The sequence below is a fragment of the Muntiacus reevesi genome, chromosome 13 (assembly GCF_963930625.1).
Source record: "Muntiacus reevesi chromosome 13, mMunRee1.1, whole genome shotgun sequence".
Classification (NCBI taxonomy): domain Eukaryota; kingdom Metazoa; phylum Chordata; class Mammalia; order Artiodactyla; family Cervidae; genus Muntiacus; species Muntiacus reevesi.
In genome coordinates this window covers 46,400,885-46,422,449 of record NC_089261.1, presented here as the reverse complement: position 1 = coordinate 46,422,449, position 21,565 = coordinate 46,400,885, and the positions used below count along the sequence as shown (strand labels likewise).

General features: G+C 32.9%; 1 protein-coding gene across 2 annotated transcripts in view; it reads right to left on the bottom strand.

Moving 5' to 3' along the window:
* The window catches only part of PCDH10 (protocadherin 10), a 42,599-nt gene that overhangs the window by 11,461 nt on the left and 9,573 nt on the right, over window positions 1-21,565 (bottom strand). Inside the window, exons 4-5 of one of the 2 annotated variants that reach the window (XM_065904753.1) lie at window positions 16,983-17,288; window positions 9,638-9,896 (exon numbers count right to left, since the gene is read on the bottom strand). In XM_065904753.1, the coding sequence (XP_065760825.1) occupies window positions 9,856-9,896; window positions 16,983-17,288 (347 nt within the window). In that variant the 3' untranslated portion in view covers window positions 9,638-9,855. Of the gene's footprint in view, window positions 1-9,637; window positions 9,897-16,982; window positions 17,289-21,565 lie in introns of those variants that run through there. The other variant, XM_065904754.1, reaches the window with a different exon arrangement.

Sequence of the window (21,565 nt, the reverse complement as noted above, 5' to 3'; positions counted from 1 at the left end):
TTGTGTCCCGCTCTTTGGGACCCTATGGACTGTAGTCCGCCAAACTCCTCTGTCCGTGGGATTTCCCAGGTAAGAATGCTGGAGTGGGTTGCCATTTCCTTCTCCAGGGGATCTTCCAGACCCAGGGATCAAACCTATATCTCCTGCATTGGTAGGCAGATTCTTTACCACTGAGCCATCTTAAAGGTCACATACATTTGATCAAATATTTCCTATGCAAAAATAAGTTCTGTTACATCTCAACCTCCTAGTATTTTCAGTTACCATCTTTCACAGTGTCTACTTTTCATGTCTAAGGATCTTAATTTTAAAAAGAAAGCACATTTGTTTTTAACACCATCTCACAACTGTGAGATTGCAGACGCAACCTTCTTCCAATCATCCAGTCTCAGGACTTGAGAGCTACTGTTTAGCTTGGTCGCTCAGTCATGTCGGACTCTTTGTGACCCATGGGATCCAGCAGGCTCCTTTCTCCCTGGGGATCTCCAGGCAAGAATACTGGAGTGGCTTGCCATGCCCTCCTCCAGGGGATCTTCCCAAGTCAGCGATAGAAACCCAGGTCTCCCATACTGCAGGCAGATTCTTTACCTTCTTTACTGTCTGAGCCAGTAGGGAAGCCCTGAGAACTATCCCTGATAACTATTAATACACTCTTTACCTTTTATTGTTACATTTAGAATTCTAATGCTATACTTTTTTTCCCCCCAAATTTCTCTAATCCTTTCATTTTCATTCTCCATTGGGCCCATATTACCACAAAGTTTGAAACTGCAATAACTCTCTGTTAGTACAACACCAAAAATTAAACCTCATGCAACAAATCCATGCTGACTTCGTTCTAGTGTCCAATTTCTTAAGCAAGGGATTTAACAGTGAATTGATTAGAGATGTTTACACTAGAATCAGATGCCAACGTACACCATGGGCTGGCTCCCCACCATCTCTTTTTTCTTAATGTTATAATCTATAAAATGGGGACAGTAATAATACCTATTTTAGTTGGCTGTTGTAGGATTCAAATGCATTAATGTCTGAAAAGTTCTTAGAATAATGCCAGGAACATATTAAGTTCTTAACAATTGTTAGCTACAAATTACTATCGGTATTATCATTCAAATTATGTCTGAATCTATCCAAAACATGACTTTCAAACTTAACTTCCAATATTCACCCTGGATTTAGTTTATAAAGATTTAGAAATCTATAATATTCACTTAATATTTTTTTGCTCTCTAATCCCATACTTTTCTTCAATGAAACACTGTACTTTTTGTCTATCAGTTAAAAATCACATAGTGCTCCAACATTGGTCCCAAAAGAGAATTCTATAAATTCTTCTTTGATTACACTCTAAGATAGCAGTCCCCAACATTTTTGGCATCAAGAATTGGTTTTGTGGAAGACAAATTTTCCATGGACTAGGGCGGAGGAGGATGTTTTACATTTATTGTGCACTTTATTTCTATTATTATTACATCTCCACCTCAAATCACCAGCCATTAGATCCTGGAGGTTGGGGACCCCTGCTCTTAGGGATCTTTCCCAATGATAACCAAAGCCATTTTATTCTAGCAAAGTAAACTTAGAACATAGAATCATTGAAAACCATTGCATTTTGAGAGACAATGCTTAATACAGTTGATAGTTTAATATCATTCATGAATATATTAGGTGAAAAAAAGCTAAACCCATTTTAAGATGTCATTTCTTTCATAGCTGGGAAACAGCACTATAAATGCAGGAAAAGTTCACTATTTAATAAAAAATAAGAAATTTTATTTTCATAGGAGCCAAACATAAAAAGAAACAAGCACATATGATGAACACAGCTGGGCACCTAACAGCATCTTAGTTGTTAGGCCTCTTGCTTTCTAGGAAAATAATGATATCTATGGGCCTCCCTGGTGCTTCAGATGATAAAGACTCTTCCTGCAAGGCAGGAGACCCAGGTTCAAATCCTGAGTCAGGCAGATCCCCTAGAAAGGGGAATGGCTACCCACTCCAGTCTCCTTGCCTGGAGAGAGGAGCCTGGTGGGCTACAGAACATGGGGTCATAAAGAGCCAGACACCAATAAGCAACTAACACTTTCACTTTCATGCAAAACTGAAGTGGAAGGCAGAAGACAGAAAACATAGAAAATCATAAAATCATGAGAATTATACTGGAGAGGGTCCAGTGACTAAGCCATAAACAAAGAGTAAAATTTGGGCAGCTTTTCAGCCATTAGTCCAAAGGGCTTATGACATCATTTTCTAGTTTTCTTTCTGACTTTGAAAGACAAAAGTATAAAAATATAAATATAAGGTTGACTGAGAGAATCAGGTTTACCAGATAACAGGATTTTAAAGAAGAAAAAGGAGGCACACAGAAAAAGGAGCTTCTGTGTGTAAAGACTGATTTAAGGCAGGCATAGATACCTAGTGTATCTTATAGAAAGACCCAATTTTCCACACTAATAGACTCTTTACATTTACTTTGTGTGATAATTTTAGGGCACTTTTGTCTCTCAACCAGGGCTATCAGAACTCTTTGGAATAACAATATCTTGCCCAAGGCCAGAAGTTACTCTAAAGGGTTAGTACAATTGTCTAAATTCAGATAAAGTCAAATTGGATGTGGCCATCTGTTTGTATCACTTTTAAATTTTTTTGACTTGAAAAAATATAAGTTCTTTATTTTTCCATAATCATCAAATATATTCTGCTGCTTTCTGTATGAAATACCAGTCTGTTGTTGCAAAAAAGAGTATTCTTTGTCAGATTATTTTTACTGCTTATTGTACATAATCGATATCTTTACTCACTGGAAATGCAGAAGTTAAGTAAAATAATGAGAGTATGAAATGTTAAAAGTTATAACCATGCTTTGTGACTAACATCATGATGAAACAAAGAAACTTTAGTATTTGCTGTGCATTACGCCTTTGGTTCTCTTCTATACATTTCATTGGTTTCACAGATGAAAAGGAAAAATAGTCATACTGTACTTTTAAAGCATATGTATTATGTGAAAGAATATATACTGCAGATGTAAAATAGTGATATATCATGAAAAGAACATTTGGAGTCTGATTTTTCTCTGGGAGTAAAAGAAAGCATAATTAGTTCTATTTAAACCCAGAATTTAAATTTTCTCCATACTCAGGCTGATGTCATTGTTCCAATTTTAACTGAATATATGGTTGCCTTGAACACTTAATGAGTGCTTCCTTTGGGCCAGGCACTCACTGCTTTAAATATGTTAAATAATTTAATCTCCACAATGAGTTTTTGAAGATCTATGTCACAGATGAGGAAAATGAGTTCCAGGAAGGTTAAAGAAATTACAGAGGTCACACAGCTAGTAACAGACTGGGTCAGTATGTGAACCTTGGCAGACTGGCTCTCTAACCCGAGCTATTAAGTACACCTCACTTCTTTGACATGAGGATCAGAATGAAGATCCACTCTTATAATTTTGTAGAAAGCTAAGGGTCCAAAGGAAATACATGCATACTTTGAGAACAAAATCAGAAAATGATGCCTTGTGAAATTAACCATTCCAGACCATCATAAAGTCAAAATGAACAAAATTAGTGATGCTTAGAAAAACCTGTCCTGAAAACAATAAGACTATAGTATTTTTAAAGTACTTACTAAGGACACCACAGGCTTCCCTGGAGGCTCAGGGGTAAAGAATCCACCTGCCAATGCAGAAGACACAGGTTCTATCCCTGGGTCGGGAAGATCCCCTGGAGAAAGACATGGTAACACGCCAGCATCCTTGCCTGGGAAATCCCACGGACAGCGGAGTTTGGTGGGCTAGAGTCCATGGGGTCACAAAAGAGACGGCTACAGCTTAGCAACTAAACAACAACAACAAGGACACCACAGTCCAGCTAGGTGAACAGCTTCATAAAGAAAGAAGAAAACTTTTCGCTGGTATTATAATATGCCTGAGATTGGTTCATTCATTTTTTCAACATTATTTCAAAGGTTGGTATGAGGTATTATGAGGTATGGAGTGGAGGGATCAATAATTAAAAATGCCTCTGCATGTTTCTAACATGGCCCAGAGTAGATGTCACTGAAATGACCCAAACTCAGTTTTTTGACCTGTGCATGAAGCATAGTGTCCTTACAGAGTGAGGATGCCCGAGGCTGTGATCACCAGTAATAAAGCTGATCGGATGCCCTTTACACATTTTCAACCAGAGTTCTCATGGTATTTTCCCCTGGATATCTTCCAGGAGTACTTCAGCTGATTCAGTTATTACATCTGTATCTTAAATTATGATATCGATCCTATTTTAACATCACTCTGATGAGTTCACCAGCCAAAATCATTTTCATATTTGGCCAGTCTTCAGAACATTCATATAATCTAGATTTAGGGCAAATAAAACTGAAGACCACCATGCCCATAATATAGTAGGTCTTCAATAATAAGTTTTCTTGAATGTGGGTCACACTGTTTGGGAAGACTTGTTTAAAACAGCTGGTTAAAAACCTTTTTACAGTTTTAAATGTCCGTGGCATCAAAGAAGAGTATTACAAACAATAGAACCTATGGATATCTACCCCTCAGAATTAGAAAGTAGTTGAAATGTGAAAGACTTTAAATGATTTTTTTAAAAGACATATATTTAAAATTAATTTTAAAGCAGTAGAATATGCCCTTTGTGAACTACATTAAATGTTTCTGTTTAAAGTGAAGGCAATATTCCCTCATACTAGATACCTTAGCACACTTTTTATGAACATTTAGAAATCACAATTTCTATGAAGAATTCCTACAAACATTCTTACAAAATTCCTCCAAACTCATAATAATTTAAGTTCTCCAGGATGGTATTTCTGGATTTCGGGCTCAGTTTTAAGTATGAGATGAAAATGAAATTATTCAACGTCAACTATTTTCCTAAAACCAATTCTAAAGTAAACCTGCACTTAAAAATGTATACATCCCAGTAACATTTAAATAGAGTCAATATTTTGTTATAATTGAGAAATAATTATCTTCCCATCATTTCATAATATAATTTTAAAATGTAGATTTCTCAAATCTTCAGCTTGAATTCAAGTTCAAAGGAGTTAAAATTCACTGCATTTTACCAAAAAAAGTCATTGCTACATTGTCTAATACTAAACCCCCTTTACCTATATAAAACTGAGTGGATTTATATGATCATAAAATATTCTAAAATAATTCTAAAATTATGTACTATAACCTGAAATTCATAGAGCTTATTTCATCACCCCTGACTGATAAGAATAACTATCATGTTATTTCATCTTCTCATCCCTATATTAAATAGGCATTCAGAGGTAGCTGCTACTATTATTAAATTTAGATTTAATGTTTAACTAACACAATTCCCCTTTATTTTTCCTTTCTTAAGTGTGATGAATTCATGCCTCCACATTACTATGCTAATGCTACATTTTAATTTACTCTCCAAAATAATCAACCCAAGATATAATGATCATATATAGCCTGTTTGCTATATCTTCCAAAATAATTAAGAAAGCATATACCACTACTAGCTTTAAGGAGAGTAGGCAACTTGATCTTGAATCACTAATGTTTCATTTTATTTGTGAGCCATTTCATAGGAACTAACACCAAGGGTTTTCCTTAAAATTGCTCAACAGAGGAAAATATGATACCTACAGTGGAAAATTCTTATTATGAGAGAAACAAGCCAACTCAATGAAGAAAAGATTCAATATTTGATGAAGTAAGACATTTAAAATATCTTCATATAGATATTTGAAATCTATAGTCATGGGTTCTTTTTAAAAATTATTATTATATAATATGAAGTCTTAAATCTTTAAGTCATAATACATGCATTTAATAGACAAACCCAATGGTATTTATTGCACATACATAAAATATACTAGACATTTTCATACTCAGATTTTGCATTATTTTCCCAAGTTTCCTTTTAAAACTATGATTTCTTAATTTCTGTTCCTGGACATTTAATCGTTCAATTCAATTTCATGTGTGAGAGGGAAAAAAAGGATTTAAGAAACCAAATATTTCCTTTCCAAAATTCCAAAGTAGAAAAGAGAAGAAGTCATCTACGTAGAAACAGGAAGGGCAGGAAACATATAAAAGCATGGGCTTTCTCAACTGCCTTTCTTTTCTCCCCTAGTAAAATTGAACCTCATCCCCTCACTCCTTTCAACCAGGCCCTGTGTTAGAAAAGCCTTCTGCGGGAATTCATCACAGGACTAGAAATGCTCTTCCACCAAATCACAGTTGGCATATGCATACGTTTGTAGTTTGTAAAGCTTTCTAGGTAATGTTTCCGTATCTCTCAGGAGCGAATATCAATGTCAGCGTCAGGATATTTACCATAACGTGTCATTTAAATCTCTCAGGATTCAATATAGATCCATTTTTTTTTCTTTTCTGCTCTCAATAAAAACAGATTAACTGATCACTATCTTATATGTGTCATATTTGTTTAAACACTTAACATTTGCTTTGTTACTGATCCCCTTTTCTTCTCAATTTGCAGTCCCTCAAACCTTTTAGATTCTCTTCAGATATGCTATTTTCCAAAATGTTAATCTCTTTACTTTATTCAGAATCTCCTTTAAGCATCTTTGTCTCCAGTTTGCAACGATCTTCTAATCGAGACTCAAAGAAATGTGAGACAGAGACATTTCAATTTCTCTACTCTGTTTTTATAATCTGGTATTCAAGTCAACATATTTAAATATTTGTTTCTGTAAAACACCACAAAGTTAACAAAAGATTATGTTTCAATAAGAAGAATAATGAGATATATCAAGCACTTAAAAAATACTAGATGTGGTAAGAACTCCGAAGATAGTAAGAGAAATCATATCCAAGGAGAATATATCCTAAGTAAATTGTCTTTTTAGCTTACACACTGATATATTTTAGCTATATTTGCTTTCCCTATGTTATCAGAGATAATAACTAGCTATTATATTCTAGTTAACTCAAGTATACTGCACTATTTATTCAAACTATATAAAATTTTATAACTGGAAAAATTAATCTTTGGCTAGAGCCCAGGACAAAACTAATCTTTGTCTAGGTAACTCTGTGAGTGGTAGTAACTGAAAGGGGACAGAATGGTGGACTTTTTGAGATGCCAGTGATGTTCTGGTTACTAGGCTCAGTACTCAGTTAATGTGCTTCCAGGTGACACAGGAATGTTCCCTTTCTGGAAACTTCTGGAGTTATCCATTTGTGATTTTTGTACTTTTCTATATGGGTATGATGTGCATGCCGTGCCTGTCCAATATACATATCATATATTAATCAAGGTTTTAAAATAAAGATGGGTTTCCATCAACAAACTTGACTTTAATCATGAATAAAATTAATTATAAATGCAAATAAGAGTTATGAGAAAATTATGGAAGTTTGAACAATGACCAGACAATGAACAATAGCAAGAAAATTTTCAAGGAGGGAGAGTATTCTTCTGGTTATGCTAAACTTTAGTAAATCTGCTGAAATAGTTATGGATTAAACAGTAAGTTTTCTGGATTTGCTTTACAAAATCTGAGTGAAGAGGAAGTATTTAGCTTTTGGATGAAACAAATTTGGCCAAGAATTGATAATTGTTTAAGCTGGAGAATGTGGAGAGTTTAGTAAACTATTTCCTTTTTTGAACAAGCTTGAAATTATCCATCATTTCAAATGTTTAAAAACATAACTTAGCAGAATGTATGGGTTCTACATAATATTGTTCTCTGTTACCATTGTTCTTATCAAAAAGACTGAGATAAGTCAAGAACCAAGATATATTCCCCGAGGACAGATCTAGATTCATGACCTCCAATGCAATCGTCTGATCAACAATTCTATGGTAAATAAAACTTGAAGCCACATTGCTACTCATAGCAAGGGGATTAGTTCTGGCATCAGATTTATTAAAGATGAAAAGTACAATAATTCTATAGGTCAATCTCTAGGTTTTCTACATATTTCTAAAAATAAACTGATAGCAACTGTCAAAGTATAACATTAACTTTCTTGTCTGAGGACCTACCACCATTTCAATTAAACCTACACGGGAAGTATTTTATCTTAAATACACCATCAAGTGTACATCATCAAGACATCTTGCTATGTATACTTTATCTATTGTCGCCATTTATGACTCAAAAAGTTCCTATCATATGCTGCCCTTTGAGACAAAGCCCAACAGTGTTTAGTTAGGTATAAGAGAAGCACCCTACCTTATTTCTTTACCCAGGATGATTAACAATATAATCCAGGAAATATACATTTGATAATGAGTTTGTTTATGCATTACTTCTAGGCTTAAGTTTTTCTTACCTTTCAAACACTTATTTTGGAAATTTCTGACAAAAACATTTACAAATATGCTTTTTATGGAATAATACAGTAATTATGCAAGTTTCAGCTGAAACATAGTTACTGGCATATATATGAATCTTGGAATATTTGATGACAAACAAATGTCAATTTTCTACTTTGTGTAAATTATACAGTTAAACATCCAACACAAGTGATATTAGAATCTTGTGTGGGATTCTAGTTGACATCAACAGTAAAAAAGAAAAAAAAGCCCTACTGATTACAACATTTTTACAAGCAGTAAAAATAATGTCTTCCTTATAATATAGACATCTAATTTCTCTAGAGAGTCATGGTTAATTTCGCTACATTACGCAATATAAACTGGTCCTCAAAAGTACATCTAGTAGTTTAAAAAAATAAAGGAACAACCAAACTTGATTGTATCACTCATCTGTTCCTCAAAAAGCACTACATTATCATGCTAATAGCTTCTGATGATAATGAAGTAGCAGTTAGTTAAATAAATTTACTCTTATGTTAAGCACAATCCTTGTTTATTCTTTCTCTGGAAATTGATAGATACAATTAAAAATTAAACCTAAATTAAAAATATAATGCTTCTCTATGGGATACATATATGCATAACTATCCATACAACAGAATCATGAAAATAGAACACAGAAAATATATTTATAATCACTTGTTGAACTCAATGAGTTAAAAGTTATGCTTGATGATTTTAGATAGCGCTTTAAAGTACAGATTACAAAACTTTTATTGAAATAAAGTTCACATATAATCTTTTAATCCCTACATTTAAAAATAATCTATCTCTAGGAGAAAAAAGTGCCTAGAAGTTAAGTGCCTAGATAAAATGTATAAACATAAAGTTGTGTATTGTACCAAAGAATAAGAAATAAAGACCTGATTTTTTTTCCTGTAAATTTTATACCTTACGACTTGTTCTTATTCATGTCATTTTGTATGTGATTACATTTTTGGGTTCAATCTTTCAAATCTTCTATACTTTCCCCACCTAAACTGATGTAGGTTATTAGAAATCATTAATGCAGTAATTAGGGAGTCTTATTGGACTTTAACATAAAACTTCCAAGATTATTATTATTAATGCTATTTGGGAAGCATTAAGTGGATCCACATTATGCTGAGTTTAGTCTTGACTCAGTAGTATTATCTAATCTTGAAAAATGAACCTTATGGTTCAAAACAGTTTCTAAACTACATTGTCTAAATGATGCTATCTAATTTCTATTAAAAGGATTTCAGAAGACGCAGACTCACTCAAAAAAAGTCTGGCACATTGAGTATTGAACAATGTTTAATGATATTTATAAGCAATTGAACTTGTAAATTCCAGACTTATATACAATATATTTATAAATTAATGCATTTAAATTTTGACCCATGATCTTCAGAATGATGAGGCAGGAAAATTTCCCAAGTAGATATTTCTTTTGATTGATAATTCTATTTATATTTTAATTGATAATCTTCCTTTGTGAGGCTCACATGATGGACAAATGCTTTATATGGATTTACTTCCAATGTACAAAATAAGAAAGAGGATGAAAATGATCTGTAATATAAAATGAGGTATATAAATAATATTAATATGCTAAATGTTGATTCAATAAAACGCAAAGTGTGCACAAAAAGAACGATTTTATGTAGATAAAGAATCACTTACTAAGCAGTGTAAAACATTGAATAAATATATAAATTAGTTTTATTAATTGTCTTTTCTGTATGACCTTCAATATTTTATTTAACCATATATCAATGAATTGAAAAATGCAATTAATAACATACACACAAATACCTCCTACCTGGGAACTAAGTAAGAAGAAGTGACTATAACAGAGCAAAGAAAGGAAAATATACTAGCTTTAAAAAATGTGAAAGATGAGAGCTTATGTGTGAAAGCTGCTAGTAAGTAAAACATGTATTGTTTTACAAATCTCGTAAGAAAGGGGAGCAATTAAATTTCTAAGAGAGTTAAGAAATTAAGAACAAATATATTTCTTCCTTAGGATGTGAATATAATTCTTTGAATAAATCAAAAGAAATTTTAAATCTTAAAGTATTAAAAAAAATCATATTTCACAAAGCACCTTGGTTAGGTGTATTTCAGTATTTTGAATGAGTTCAAACTCTGTTTTCCGTCATAAAAGTTTATAGACACTATTTAGAGAGAAATATAAGCAATTTAAAACATGTTTTATTAATTGAAAAAAGAGAGTTTGCCTGTTGTCGTTCAGTCGCTAAATCATATCCAACTCTTTTGTGACCCCGTGAACTGTGACCCACCAAGCTCCTCTGTCCATGGGATTTCCCGGGCAAGAATCCTGGAGTGGGTTACCATTTCCTTCTCCAGGGGATCTTCCCCACCCAGGGATCGAACCCCTATCTTGTGCACTGGCAGGCAGATTCTTTACCGCTGAGCTACCAGATAGTTTGCCTAGAAATATCAAAACTGTGTGTAGTTGTTTAGTTGTTCAGTTGTGTCCAACTCTTTTGTGACCCCATGGACTGTAGCCTGCCAGGCTCCTCTGTCCATGGGATTTTCCAGAGAAGATTACTGGAATGGTTTGCCATTTCCTTCTCCAAGAGACACCAAAACTGTGTGTAGACATGTGTGTAAATTAAAATACGATGACAGCATTAAAGAAAACTTGGTTACTTTAATAAAACTTATTCATCCATTAATTCATTTCCCATCACACAATTACTTTGCACTTATAATATGCATAGTTGCATAATGAGTCTAAGTATGCCAGGAGACTATTGGCTACTAACTAGTTTCACCCAAAGGCACAAATTTTTAAATGACATGCTGTAAGAGAAGCACTGTTGTCTAAATAAGTAAAATGCAAATTGTCCACAGAAATTGCCAGATGTATAGATTTAAAATGAACTACTCTGTTTTATATCTGCGCCTCAGATGATTTTTATAGCTTTCCCTTTAAATCATTTTAGTTATGGAAGATCATTACTCAACAACTAAAGGAGAAGAAACAATAGCATCTTATAACATCTCACTTATCTAGAGTATGGGAAGATTCCAGTCAGCTGCCGCATCAGTTAACTGGAATAATGATATGAATTGTGAATAGATTACCATTTTTCAAAACAGTGCAATATTGTAAAATTCAGTGAACATTGAATTCTAACCGTGGATATATAGAGAATATGAACTAGGGTCAGGTTTCTTCTGATCCTGAGTCATCATACATTTCCTGCTCACAGAGTTGAGGTGAGTACTTTTTTGACTATGAGAGATTAATTTATAATTACAAAATAAAAGAATTTAATGGAAAAATAGAAAGGCTGGTGTGATTCAAAGACCAGAGGTTTGTCACAAAGAGATAAACTAAAAAAGTAATAAATTAGACTCACAAATCTAGATGTATTTTTATGAAGATTAGTGAGAGAACAAAAATCTCAGAAATAGGATTTTTTTTTTAAATGCAGCACAACTTGAAAGGAAAAGTGAACAGAAACAAACATAGCCATTTTTAAAAAAGGAAAAAAATATTGAAAAAGATGTCCACTCATTTAGCAATGTATGGACCTAAAAAACAAAAATGTTAAAAAGGCCACATATAAAAATACCTTTTGTGGAACTTAATATTTGGTAAAGTGATGCTATGTTTATGACATTAGAGGAATATACAAATCCCAAAGAAAACACTATACATGGATATAAGGGTAATTTGTACTGCTAAGAAAAGTCATTTTATTTTGAATTCTATATATGCTTCTACACATTCTTGACTTCAACACTCAGAGGGCAGACTAAAATAATAAAAGGATTGGAAAAGGCGTGACTCAATAAAATATACTCTACAATTGTAAAAAACTAAAATCTTGAAATTCTAGGTAGAAATAATATAGATACCAAAAAGAAATTTTCCTAAAATGATGGTCACCAATGAAAAGTCTAAGTTAAAGTGGCAGCAATATTTTAAATGCAATGTTTCTAAATTCTGACATTTTTTTCTTAATGCTATGCTATGTATGATTTGGGTTGAAATTTCAAAAGGACTCCAGAGTAGGCAAAAACAAAGTTAGGTCAGGAGACAGCTAGAGTGATTTTTTGACACATCTGGACCACTCTAAATGCTATTTGATATGAAAACAGAATCAATTGCAATACTTTTCAATAGAAGGTTTCCTACAGTCCTAGGATTGTAGAAAATTTCATGGATTTAGGATTTTAAAAAAATCATGATATCAATGTAGGCTTTTTCACTCTATTCAGTATAATTTATTTTTGTATGATTCTTTAAACAAATAAAAGAAATATTTCACAAATACATTTTAGATGAAACTTCATTAGTCATTTATCTTATAATTGTCTTCAATTCTTAGGGAACGATTATGTTTTTGACAAGAAATCCAAAACACAAATCCTTATATCTTTAGTACTCTATTGTTTAGGCTGATTTAAACTGAAAGATATACTTGCTTCCAGATGAAAAAAAAAAGAAAAATCTGGAGAGATAATGTCAAAATGTGAAGCCAAAATCATGAGCAAGAAAGATTACAAAAATAATATGAAATGAAAGTGAAGTCGCTCAGTCGTGTCCGACTCTTTGCGACTTCTCTTTGTAGCCTGCCAGGCGCCTCTGACTCATCTGAAAAGACCCTGATGCTAGGAAGGATTGAAGGTGGGAGGAGAAGGGGAAGACAGAGGATGAGATGGTTGGATGGCATCACTGCCTCAATGAACATGAGTTTGAATAAAACTCCGGGAGTTGGTGATGGACAGGGACGCCTAGAGTGCTGCAGTCCATGGGGTTGCAAGGAGTCGACAGACTAAGCGACTGAACTGAACTGAACTGAGGCTCCTCTGTGGGGACTCTCCAGTCAAGAATACTGAAGTGGGTTGCCATTTCTTTCTCCAGGGGATTTTCCCAACCCAGGGATCGAACCTGGGTCTTGCGCATTCCATGCAGACTCTACCGTCTGAGCCACCAGGGAAGTCCCCAATATTAAATAAATTATTTTAAATATTGGGCTTTTCTAAATTACATTAATGATATAACTTTTTCCAGTTATATTCTTGAACTTAAATTATTTTTATGTTACTTATTTGCTTGGACTATCTAGATTAGTTTATGTTTAACTTACCATGTCACTTGAAACACATGTTATCTTTAAATAACATGTCTATAGTTTTAAAGAAATTATTGACTTCCATATGAAAGAATATAAGGAGTTTTAAACTCCAGAGAATATTTTTATTTCATTTTAGCAAGTGTTGAAAACAATGATTAACTTTTATTAAAAGTTAAAGTTACATTTTAATATTTTTTATTGCTCTAGTAAAAATTAAAGGTAAAGCTAAGCTAAAATTTATTAACATTTTAAGATTAAAATCTAAACACCGTATGACCATACTCTACATGTTTACATTTATTTTCTCAATCTTTCAGTGTATTCCTTTGATCCTTACTAGAGTATTAGAAATCTACAACATAACGAAAATAAGAGAAGGCATGCTCCTAAAGAGCTCATGACTAATGATGTTAAGTATTAACAGATATGTTCAAAATTACTCCTGATTAAAAAAAGTAAGTTCCATTTCATGAAGTGCATTATGGATACTCTTCATGGATCTTTTCTTATACATTGAAAAAGGAGGAAATAAAATTGAATACAGGTAGTTTTTTAGAAACACAAAGTATATTTTTAAAACATGTATATACACACTTTGTGTAAAAGTTGTTTTCCTCCAACTTGTAATTTTAACTCTAGCAATCAGAGGTGTAGAAATGGAAAGTTCTTGGGTACAGACAATGACCTCATTTGTATTATTAAGCGTATCACCATTTCCCTGGGATTATTTGTAAATGATAGTACTAGCCTCATAAGGCTTTTTTTAGGGCTTCACAAAAGTAGATATACAGCTACTTTTTTTTAACATCAAAATGTACATTATGTTCATTTAAAAACTAAATGTATGTTTAGCAAAAGTAAAACTGCTTACTCAAGAATTATTTAAACACTCTGATTTTAAAAAAGGTATTTAGTACTAATTTTTAGTTTCTTTAGTAACATAAGGGACACACTTTTCAATTTACAAGATGAGAATATTTCCATTCCTGATGATAAATGATACACATATTAACAGCTACCACTATGTGAATTTGGGGGCAAAATAACCAGGAATGGATGGTTCTGATTTAGTTTGTATGGTTAGATTAAGCATAAAATTGACTATTCTTATTAAGTCAGAGGCACAAAGTAATTTTAAAGATAACTGTGTGTCTAAGACGACATTAAACACTGGAAGTTAAAAAAAGTTCAGATATCACTAAAGTTATACGAAGAACTGAGAGTATAAGTAAAAACAGCAAAATAGCTAATTTTCTGCTTCTTTTTCATCCTGGTCACACTTTACCCCAAACCCTAAATTTTGAGCAATGTGAGCTGAGCTGACTAAAACAGAAGACATAAATTGCTATTCAAAATTAATTGATTATAATACATGTCTGGATAATAAGCAAAAAAATCTTAATTTTCCTAGTAAAATAATACATGCATTCTTTGATTTCTAGCAGCACACATAACTGATAACATATTTCATAATCCCTGAAATCAAGGATCTAAGTGAAAATACTAGACTCCTAAAGTAGAAACACTGGCATTATAATATATGCAGCATTAAAATTTTTATCAACAAAAAATGTTACCATGATTTTTAACATTAAAAAGAAAAACTAGTCAGTAGAGAAAGACTTTTATAGATGTTCAAAATTTCAGTTCTATAATGTAAATGAAACTTCATCAATGTTGGTATTCACTCAGAGTTAAAGAGGGTGAACTGATTTCTCACTATATTTAATGTAGAATTACCAGTTAATATATGCTAACAGAAAATATTATATATTTATTTAGAAATACACATTTGAATTACTCTGAATCATATACACTTTGAATTTTTGCCTTGACATTACTGGTAATGTATTTCTGTAGTATATATTCTTAGTTTAAGTGAAACACTAGTGAGAATATGTTGTTTTAAATTTGGAAAACTTTGGTAAGTAAAATTTTAAATCCAGAATTTAGTTTGAGGGGCAAAGAGTGAATCATTGTCCTTATTTATTAAAATTTGAATTTAAGCTGCTTTAAATGATAGTGTATGTGGATGTGTAAGTTAAACATTAGGACTTTAGCATCCAAATTACATCTGTAAGAGATTTTGTTAGATAGTTCAACAAAATACTTTCTTTCAGTATTTGTGCCCTCATATTTCATAACTCTATAAAATGAAGCAAAACAAATATCAATAATTTATAGAGAGGCATAATTATTTGGTTCTGAAATGCTAATATACTGTGTCATTCTGGGGTAATGGTATTCCTAAGTAATTTGAAAAACTGAATGCAATCCTTCTAAATACACAATTTGATCATTGTTGCTATTAGAATACATGTATTCAATGGCAAATTCACATTTTTAATCATAAGATAATAACTAACTCTTATTATCAATATCCAAAGTTGTAGTCATATCCTTATCCTCCATGTATTTAAACCATGGCTTTCATATTTACATAAAAGGGCTAAATTCTTCTAGTTTTCTCTTCCATTTAAGTATTTTTTTCATCCCACTTCATAAGTCATAAAAGAAATGATTAAAAAAAATTTTTTTTTAAATTAAAAAAAAGAAATGATATATCTGCAGTGGCTCATTTTTGTTTCTAATTTATAGTTCCATTATTTTTATTTCTTGCACTGGAAGATGAAAGTAAGAAAATGACATGTACATTGGATTTGCTGTACAAGATAAAAATCATCTTTTCATTGGTTTTTATAATTTCCATTCTTATCAAATATTAGTAGACGTGGTTTGATCAAAATATCGAATCATCAGTGGTATTTAACTATTAACTAAAAAGTAAAGATTCCTTTATAGCAGAGAACAAATGGAATAATTTCCTTACAAAGACCCTCAAATAAAATATACTAAATAATCCTAAAGTATTTGTTATTCAACTGGTTGTATAAAATAATCCACTTAGAGACTAGGGTCCCAAAATCGAAAGAGCTAAGTACAAGTCTCAATATTAGAAGAAGAACCTATGGTTGTAAATAAATGAATAATATTGCTGTATTTATATGCTTTCATCATGTAGTTCCTCTGATTCTGGTAAGTGACTTGAATCCATGCCAACATATTACTAAACTACGCAAAATTATCAAACTGATGGCTGCAATGTACTCTGAACTTAGCCTAACATGTTTAATGTCTTTATGGGGAAAGGATGACTAAGCGATAATGCTGATATCAATAAGAAAACAAAATTTCTCTGTGAATTGTGTCAAGAGATGTTTTTCCACCTTACACAAGCCCTTCAAAACACATGGAAATCAAGTAAACATGTGAGCAATATTCAAAGGAAATATGAAGATCATTTGAAAAATATTTCCAACAACATCAGAAGTTATGTTTGATTTAATCCACTAACCCAGGAACATGTCTTCCTGTTAAGTATATTCATTTTTGTATTGTAAAGTGCTGCCTGCATCCCGGAGTCACTTTTATCTTTGTTTTTGAAAACAACCTGAATTCTACTTTTACGAAGAAGAATGGCATGTTGAGCTTTATTTCCTGAAAGGGAAGACTTTGATACAGCCTTTTATGTAATACTTACTCAAATATGGTGGTTTGTAAGGCGCTCGTGTATTAGACAGCAGTCCATCCAGTTCCTTCCTCTCCAGGGTGCTGTGGAGGGCCTTCTCTTTGCCGAAGGTGGAGAAGGACCTCTCCGCCCCGGGCTGGGCTTCTGGAGCTTCAAACACTTCAGTGTCTGGAACAGAGTCCATGCCAGGAACATGCAGATTGCTACGATAATCAGCAGCCTGGCGTCCATCAGAAGGGACAAAGGAGGGCATCCAGCACCGATCTGAGTGGCCAAGTGCTTTACATTCCTCGGTGCAGTTGGAGAAGAGATCCATACCTGTGAGCAGAAAAGAGAAGCTTAGGATGGAGGCTTCAGCAACACGACCAGCTGCTTGTGTATGCGCTCAATTGCTCAGTTGTGTCCGACTCCTTGCGACCCTGTGAATTGCAGCCCACCAGGCTCCTCTGTCCATGAGATTCTCCAGGCAAGAATACTGGAGTGGGTTGCCATGCCCTCCTCCAGAGAATCTTCCCAGCTTAGAAGTGAAAAATTACAGGCGATGTAAAGAGTAATGGGTAAAGGCATCTTAACAGAGTTTTCTTGCGTTAACCTGACAGGAGCCCCAAATCGCTTTATTATTTGGTAAAGGGTAGGACTCTTGGCAAACAGGGCTTTGAGATAGATGTTTCTAAACTGGTCAGGATGTTGAGGGAAAATATTGACTCTAAATTATTTAGATAATTGGAAAATAGTGAGAATGAATATTAAAAGAAAAAAAGAAAATCTCTGAAATTCGTAACAAAAAATAAAACCCAAGTAGGAAAGCCTTCATTACCTGTAATTTCTAATGATGATAAGTCATATTTTTTTCCTTAGAGACAAAAATGGAAGAAATATGGGAAGCGTGAGTGATGATATTTAGATAATAAGATCTAGACATGAAATAAAAAGTGAAATTCAACAGAAACATGGCGTATATATCGATATACCAATAAATAATAAGAATAAAACAAGAGTGGCCAAGAGCACGCTTTTTTAGGTTTTTAGAAAATGACTTCCTACAAGTTATTTTTCAGTGACACTCTTGTAGTCCATATTACTACAAACTGCTTATCATTTAGCACTTAGACAAGCCCAGAACAAATGACTGTAATTAGTGAAACCAAGGTAACCAAGTGCAAGGTGAGTCAGCTGCAGGCGCTATTGATGAATACCTCATTATTTGTTCTATATTGGAAAACACTTGTCCCAGACAACACAGAAATGTTTGCTTACTGATCCTAGAATACCAAGATTTCAAATGACATCTTCAAGTTTCATTGTCTCCTGTAGGCTGACAAGTATATTAAACATGATATTTATGACCCAAGAAAGCTCACTCAGTCTCTTAAGCAAAATATCATTTTGGAGCACTACAGAATACTATGTTATTCAATTTGATAACTAGCGTTATGTAAAAAAAGTAAGCACACAAACAAAAATCACATTTTAATGTGTTTCTAGACAGAGCAATGCATTTATTAAATATGTTTAAAAATAGGATCAATTAGAAATAACCAAAGAGTGATTATTCTGTATGTCAGAAACTCTCAAATGCATGAAATGCCTGGTGTGAAAAAACCACGGATTATTTTTTTAATCGAGAGTGTAATGAAAACACTTGATTGTTTCTTCTATAAATATTATGAGTGATTTGAGCTCTTGAGCAAGTTTTAGTTTGTAAAATCCTGACACACAACCATTTTCTTTTTATGTGCATATTTTAACAGCTCTTTATATAATACAAAGAAATCAATTTTTCATAATTACTAAGCCCCCAGATTATCCTCAAGTATTTTGGAGTTTAAAACAATTAATTATGTAAATTGTTTAAAGCAATAACACCAAACTTCTTATCATATATTAATCTCATGTTATAATGACCTTTTAAATTTTAAATTAAACTGTGTACAATGCTGGGGCTTTCCAGGTGGCTCATTGCTAAAGAATCTGCCTGCCACGCAGGAGATGCAAGAGAGGGGAGTTTGATCCTTGCACTGAGATCTTCTAGAGAAGGAAATGGCAACTCACTCCAGCTTTCTTGCCTGGGAAATCCTAGACAAGAGGCATGGGCAGAGGAGCCTGGCAGGCATGGGGTCATATTGAGTCTCACAGGATTTAGCGATTAAAGAGCAGCAGCGGCAGCATGTATAATGCTAAATCTGACTTCGATTATAATAATCTATTGATAATTGTCATGCATAAACCCAGAAGTAAATCACTGATCAGTGCATTACTGAGGAACATAAACGTGAGTTGAAGCTGGGATAAGGAATCAGACTAAGATCAGCAAGTAAAACAGGTCAACTATTTTCTAGACACCAGGGAAGTTAAATTATCCTATTCCTATAAGGAGATAGGCATTAGGAGAAAAAAAAAAAAGAGGAAGGGAAGAAGAATATCCCCGATGCACACTGACACGGCAGGTAACTAGAAGCTATAGAACCAAAGAGATGTGTATTTTGATGCATTGTACTCTAAACACTCCCAATTTAGAGTGTGATAAGGAATAAAAGATCTTTTTGATAGATGGAAGTACCATTAAAAGTCAATTATGAGCAATTATTTTAAAAATACATTTATATCATATTAAATTTGAAGTTGATGGAAAAATTCAAATATTAAGATAGAATTATATTACCAGATCCTGATAAAGATGGGTACTAATGCAAAATTTGGAATTAATACAATTTTCATCACATAACTGATAAAACCCTTTCAAATACACCTCATGAGACCATTAATATTATTTCACACCTTTTTGAGCACTGTACCCAAGAATTCTTATAATTCTGAATATGATAATCACACAGAAAAAACTTAATGATCTGTTCTCTGCATTATCTTTAAGATATTTGAAGGTACTTTTAGGAGATGTTAGAAGGTACTTTTATTAGAACTTGTTTTCATGGCTAGTTGATATTCAATTGTGCTAAATTTCTTCTCTTGAAGTGTACGGTTTTCTGCCTCTTTGACTTATTAGATGCTAGTTAAAATTCCCTTAGATGATGAAATAAAGTTCTCTGACTTGAAAACCTGGACAAAAAAATTATCATGTGCACAACAAGAAAAGCGAGAAACATGATAAAGTTTTCTGTTGGATAAACAGTGTTACCTGATTGAAAGGGGAACAACACTTGTACATAATGTTCCTCATAAATTTATGAGCTACTTCTTTTAAAGTGGGATCCCCATAGTGATAACACAGCTTTATGTAAACTACAAAGAGAGGGGAGATGGCATGAATATGTTTCACACGTTTTACCGACAAAACAAGTGTACTAATTTCTCATGAGGAAAATATCAGAAGTAGAAACAATTATTTTAATCACATAAAAAGTATATCAATAAATTTCAAATAAGTTTTAGAAGTATTCATTGAAAAAAAATTTTTTTTTTCGTCTCAAATGTATAGTTTGAGAACCAAATAAATTGTGCCCATTACCTGGCCTCACCTTAGGGAGCCACTGAAAGACGAAAATGACTTTATCTTTTTTCATATATCACTAGTCCCCATTAAGTAAATTATTTTAATGACCAGACAAGCAGAGGCATATTTAAGTTTTGTGGCGGTCAATGACTGCACAAAGGACCGGAATGCCAAGTATTTCTGTGCATGGGACATTTAAAAATGCGTATCTTTCACACTGCTTTGGAAATTGTTAACATCTCAAGTTGCAGGCCCAAGAGAAAATAACTTCAACTGTCATTTTTTTTTCTCATTCAAATGACCTTATTTTAGAACCTGTGAGACTTGTATAGCAGAAAACTACAGGCCACACCTGAGTTATGAGGTTTTGGTCATTCCTAAGAAACATTTCAACATACAGATTTTATTTGCAATTTCTTGCAATTTATTTTTTTTCCACTTCTCAGAAATGGTCTGTTCTACATGGCACGACAGCTGAAGTGATAGACTGCCTGTTATATAGAGATATATTTAGACAAATTTTAAAATACATCTTTTTACACTAGCAAGTAACTTGATCCCTTATAGTCAGAGGCTGTGATATTACCACTGAGAACAAACTGTGATTTCAAAAATGTAATTATAGTCAATTTGTTCTGTTTTCTGATGAAAACAGGGAGCCACTGAAAGACGAAAATTCTGATGAATTCAATACAGTAAAATTACATGGACCTTTCTCACGTAACAAGCCTTCAAAAAATGTATTTTTCCCCAAATATGATAAATTAGTTAAAAAAATCAACACACGTGTTTTTGAGGAAATTTTAAGTCTTCTTTTAATTATTTAACACTGGATAAATTAGAGATATTAACAATAATCACCAAAATTTCTGTAGTTTTTGGTTTGGTTTGGGAGCAGAAATTTTACAACATAATTCATCTATGAAAAAATCATAACATGCAGATCAAAATTTTCTCACTACCTAACATATTTCAATATGTTTATATTTTTCTCCATTTTCTCTTAATATTTGTCTTATATCTTTTTCAATTGTAAATGTCTCTGCATTACCTAGTTGTAGCTCATATTTTCACCAGAAACCTGGTGAAAAAGAAAAAAAAGCTTTTGCTTATTCAGATCATGGTATAAATTCACCTTATTTGT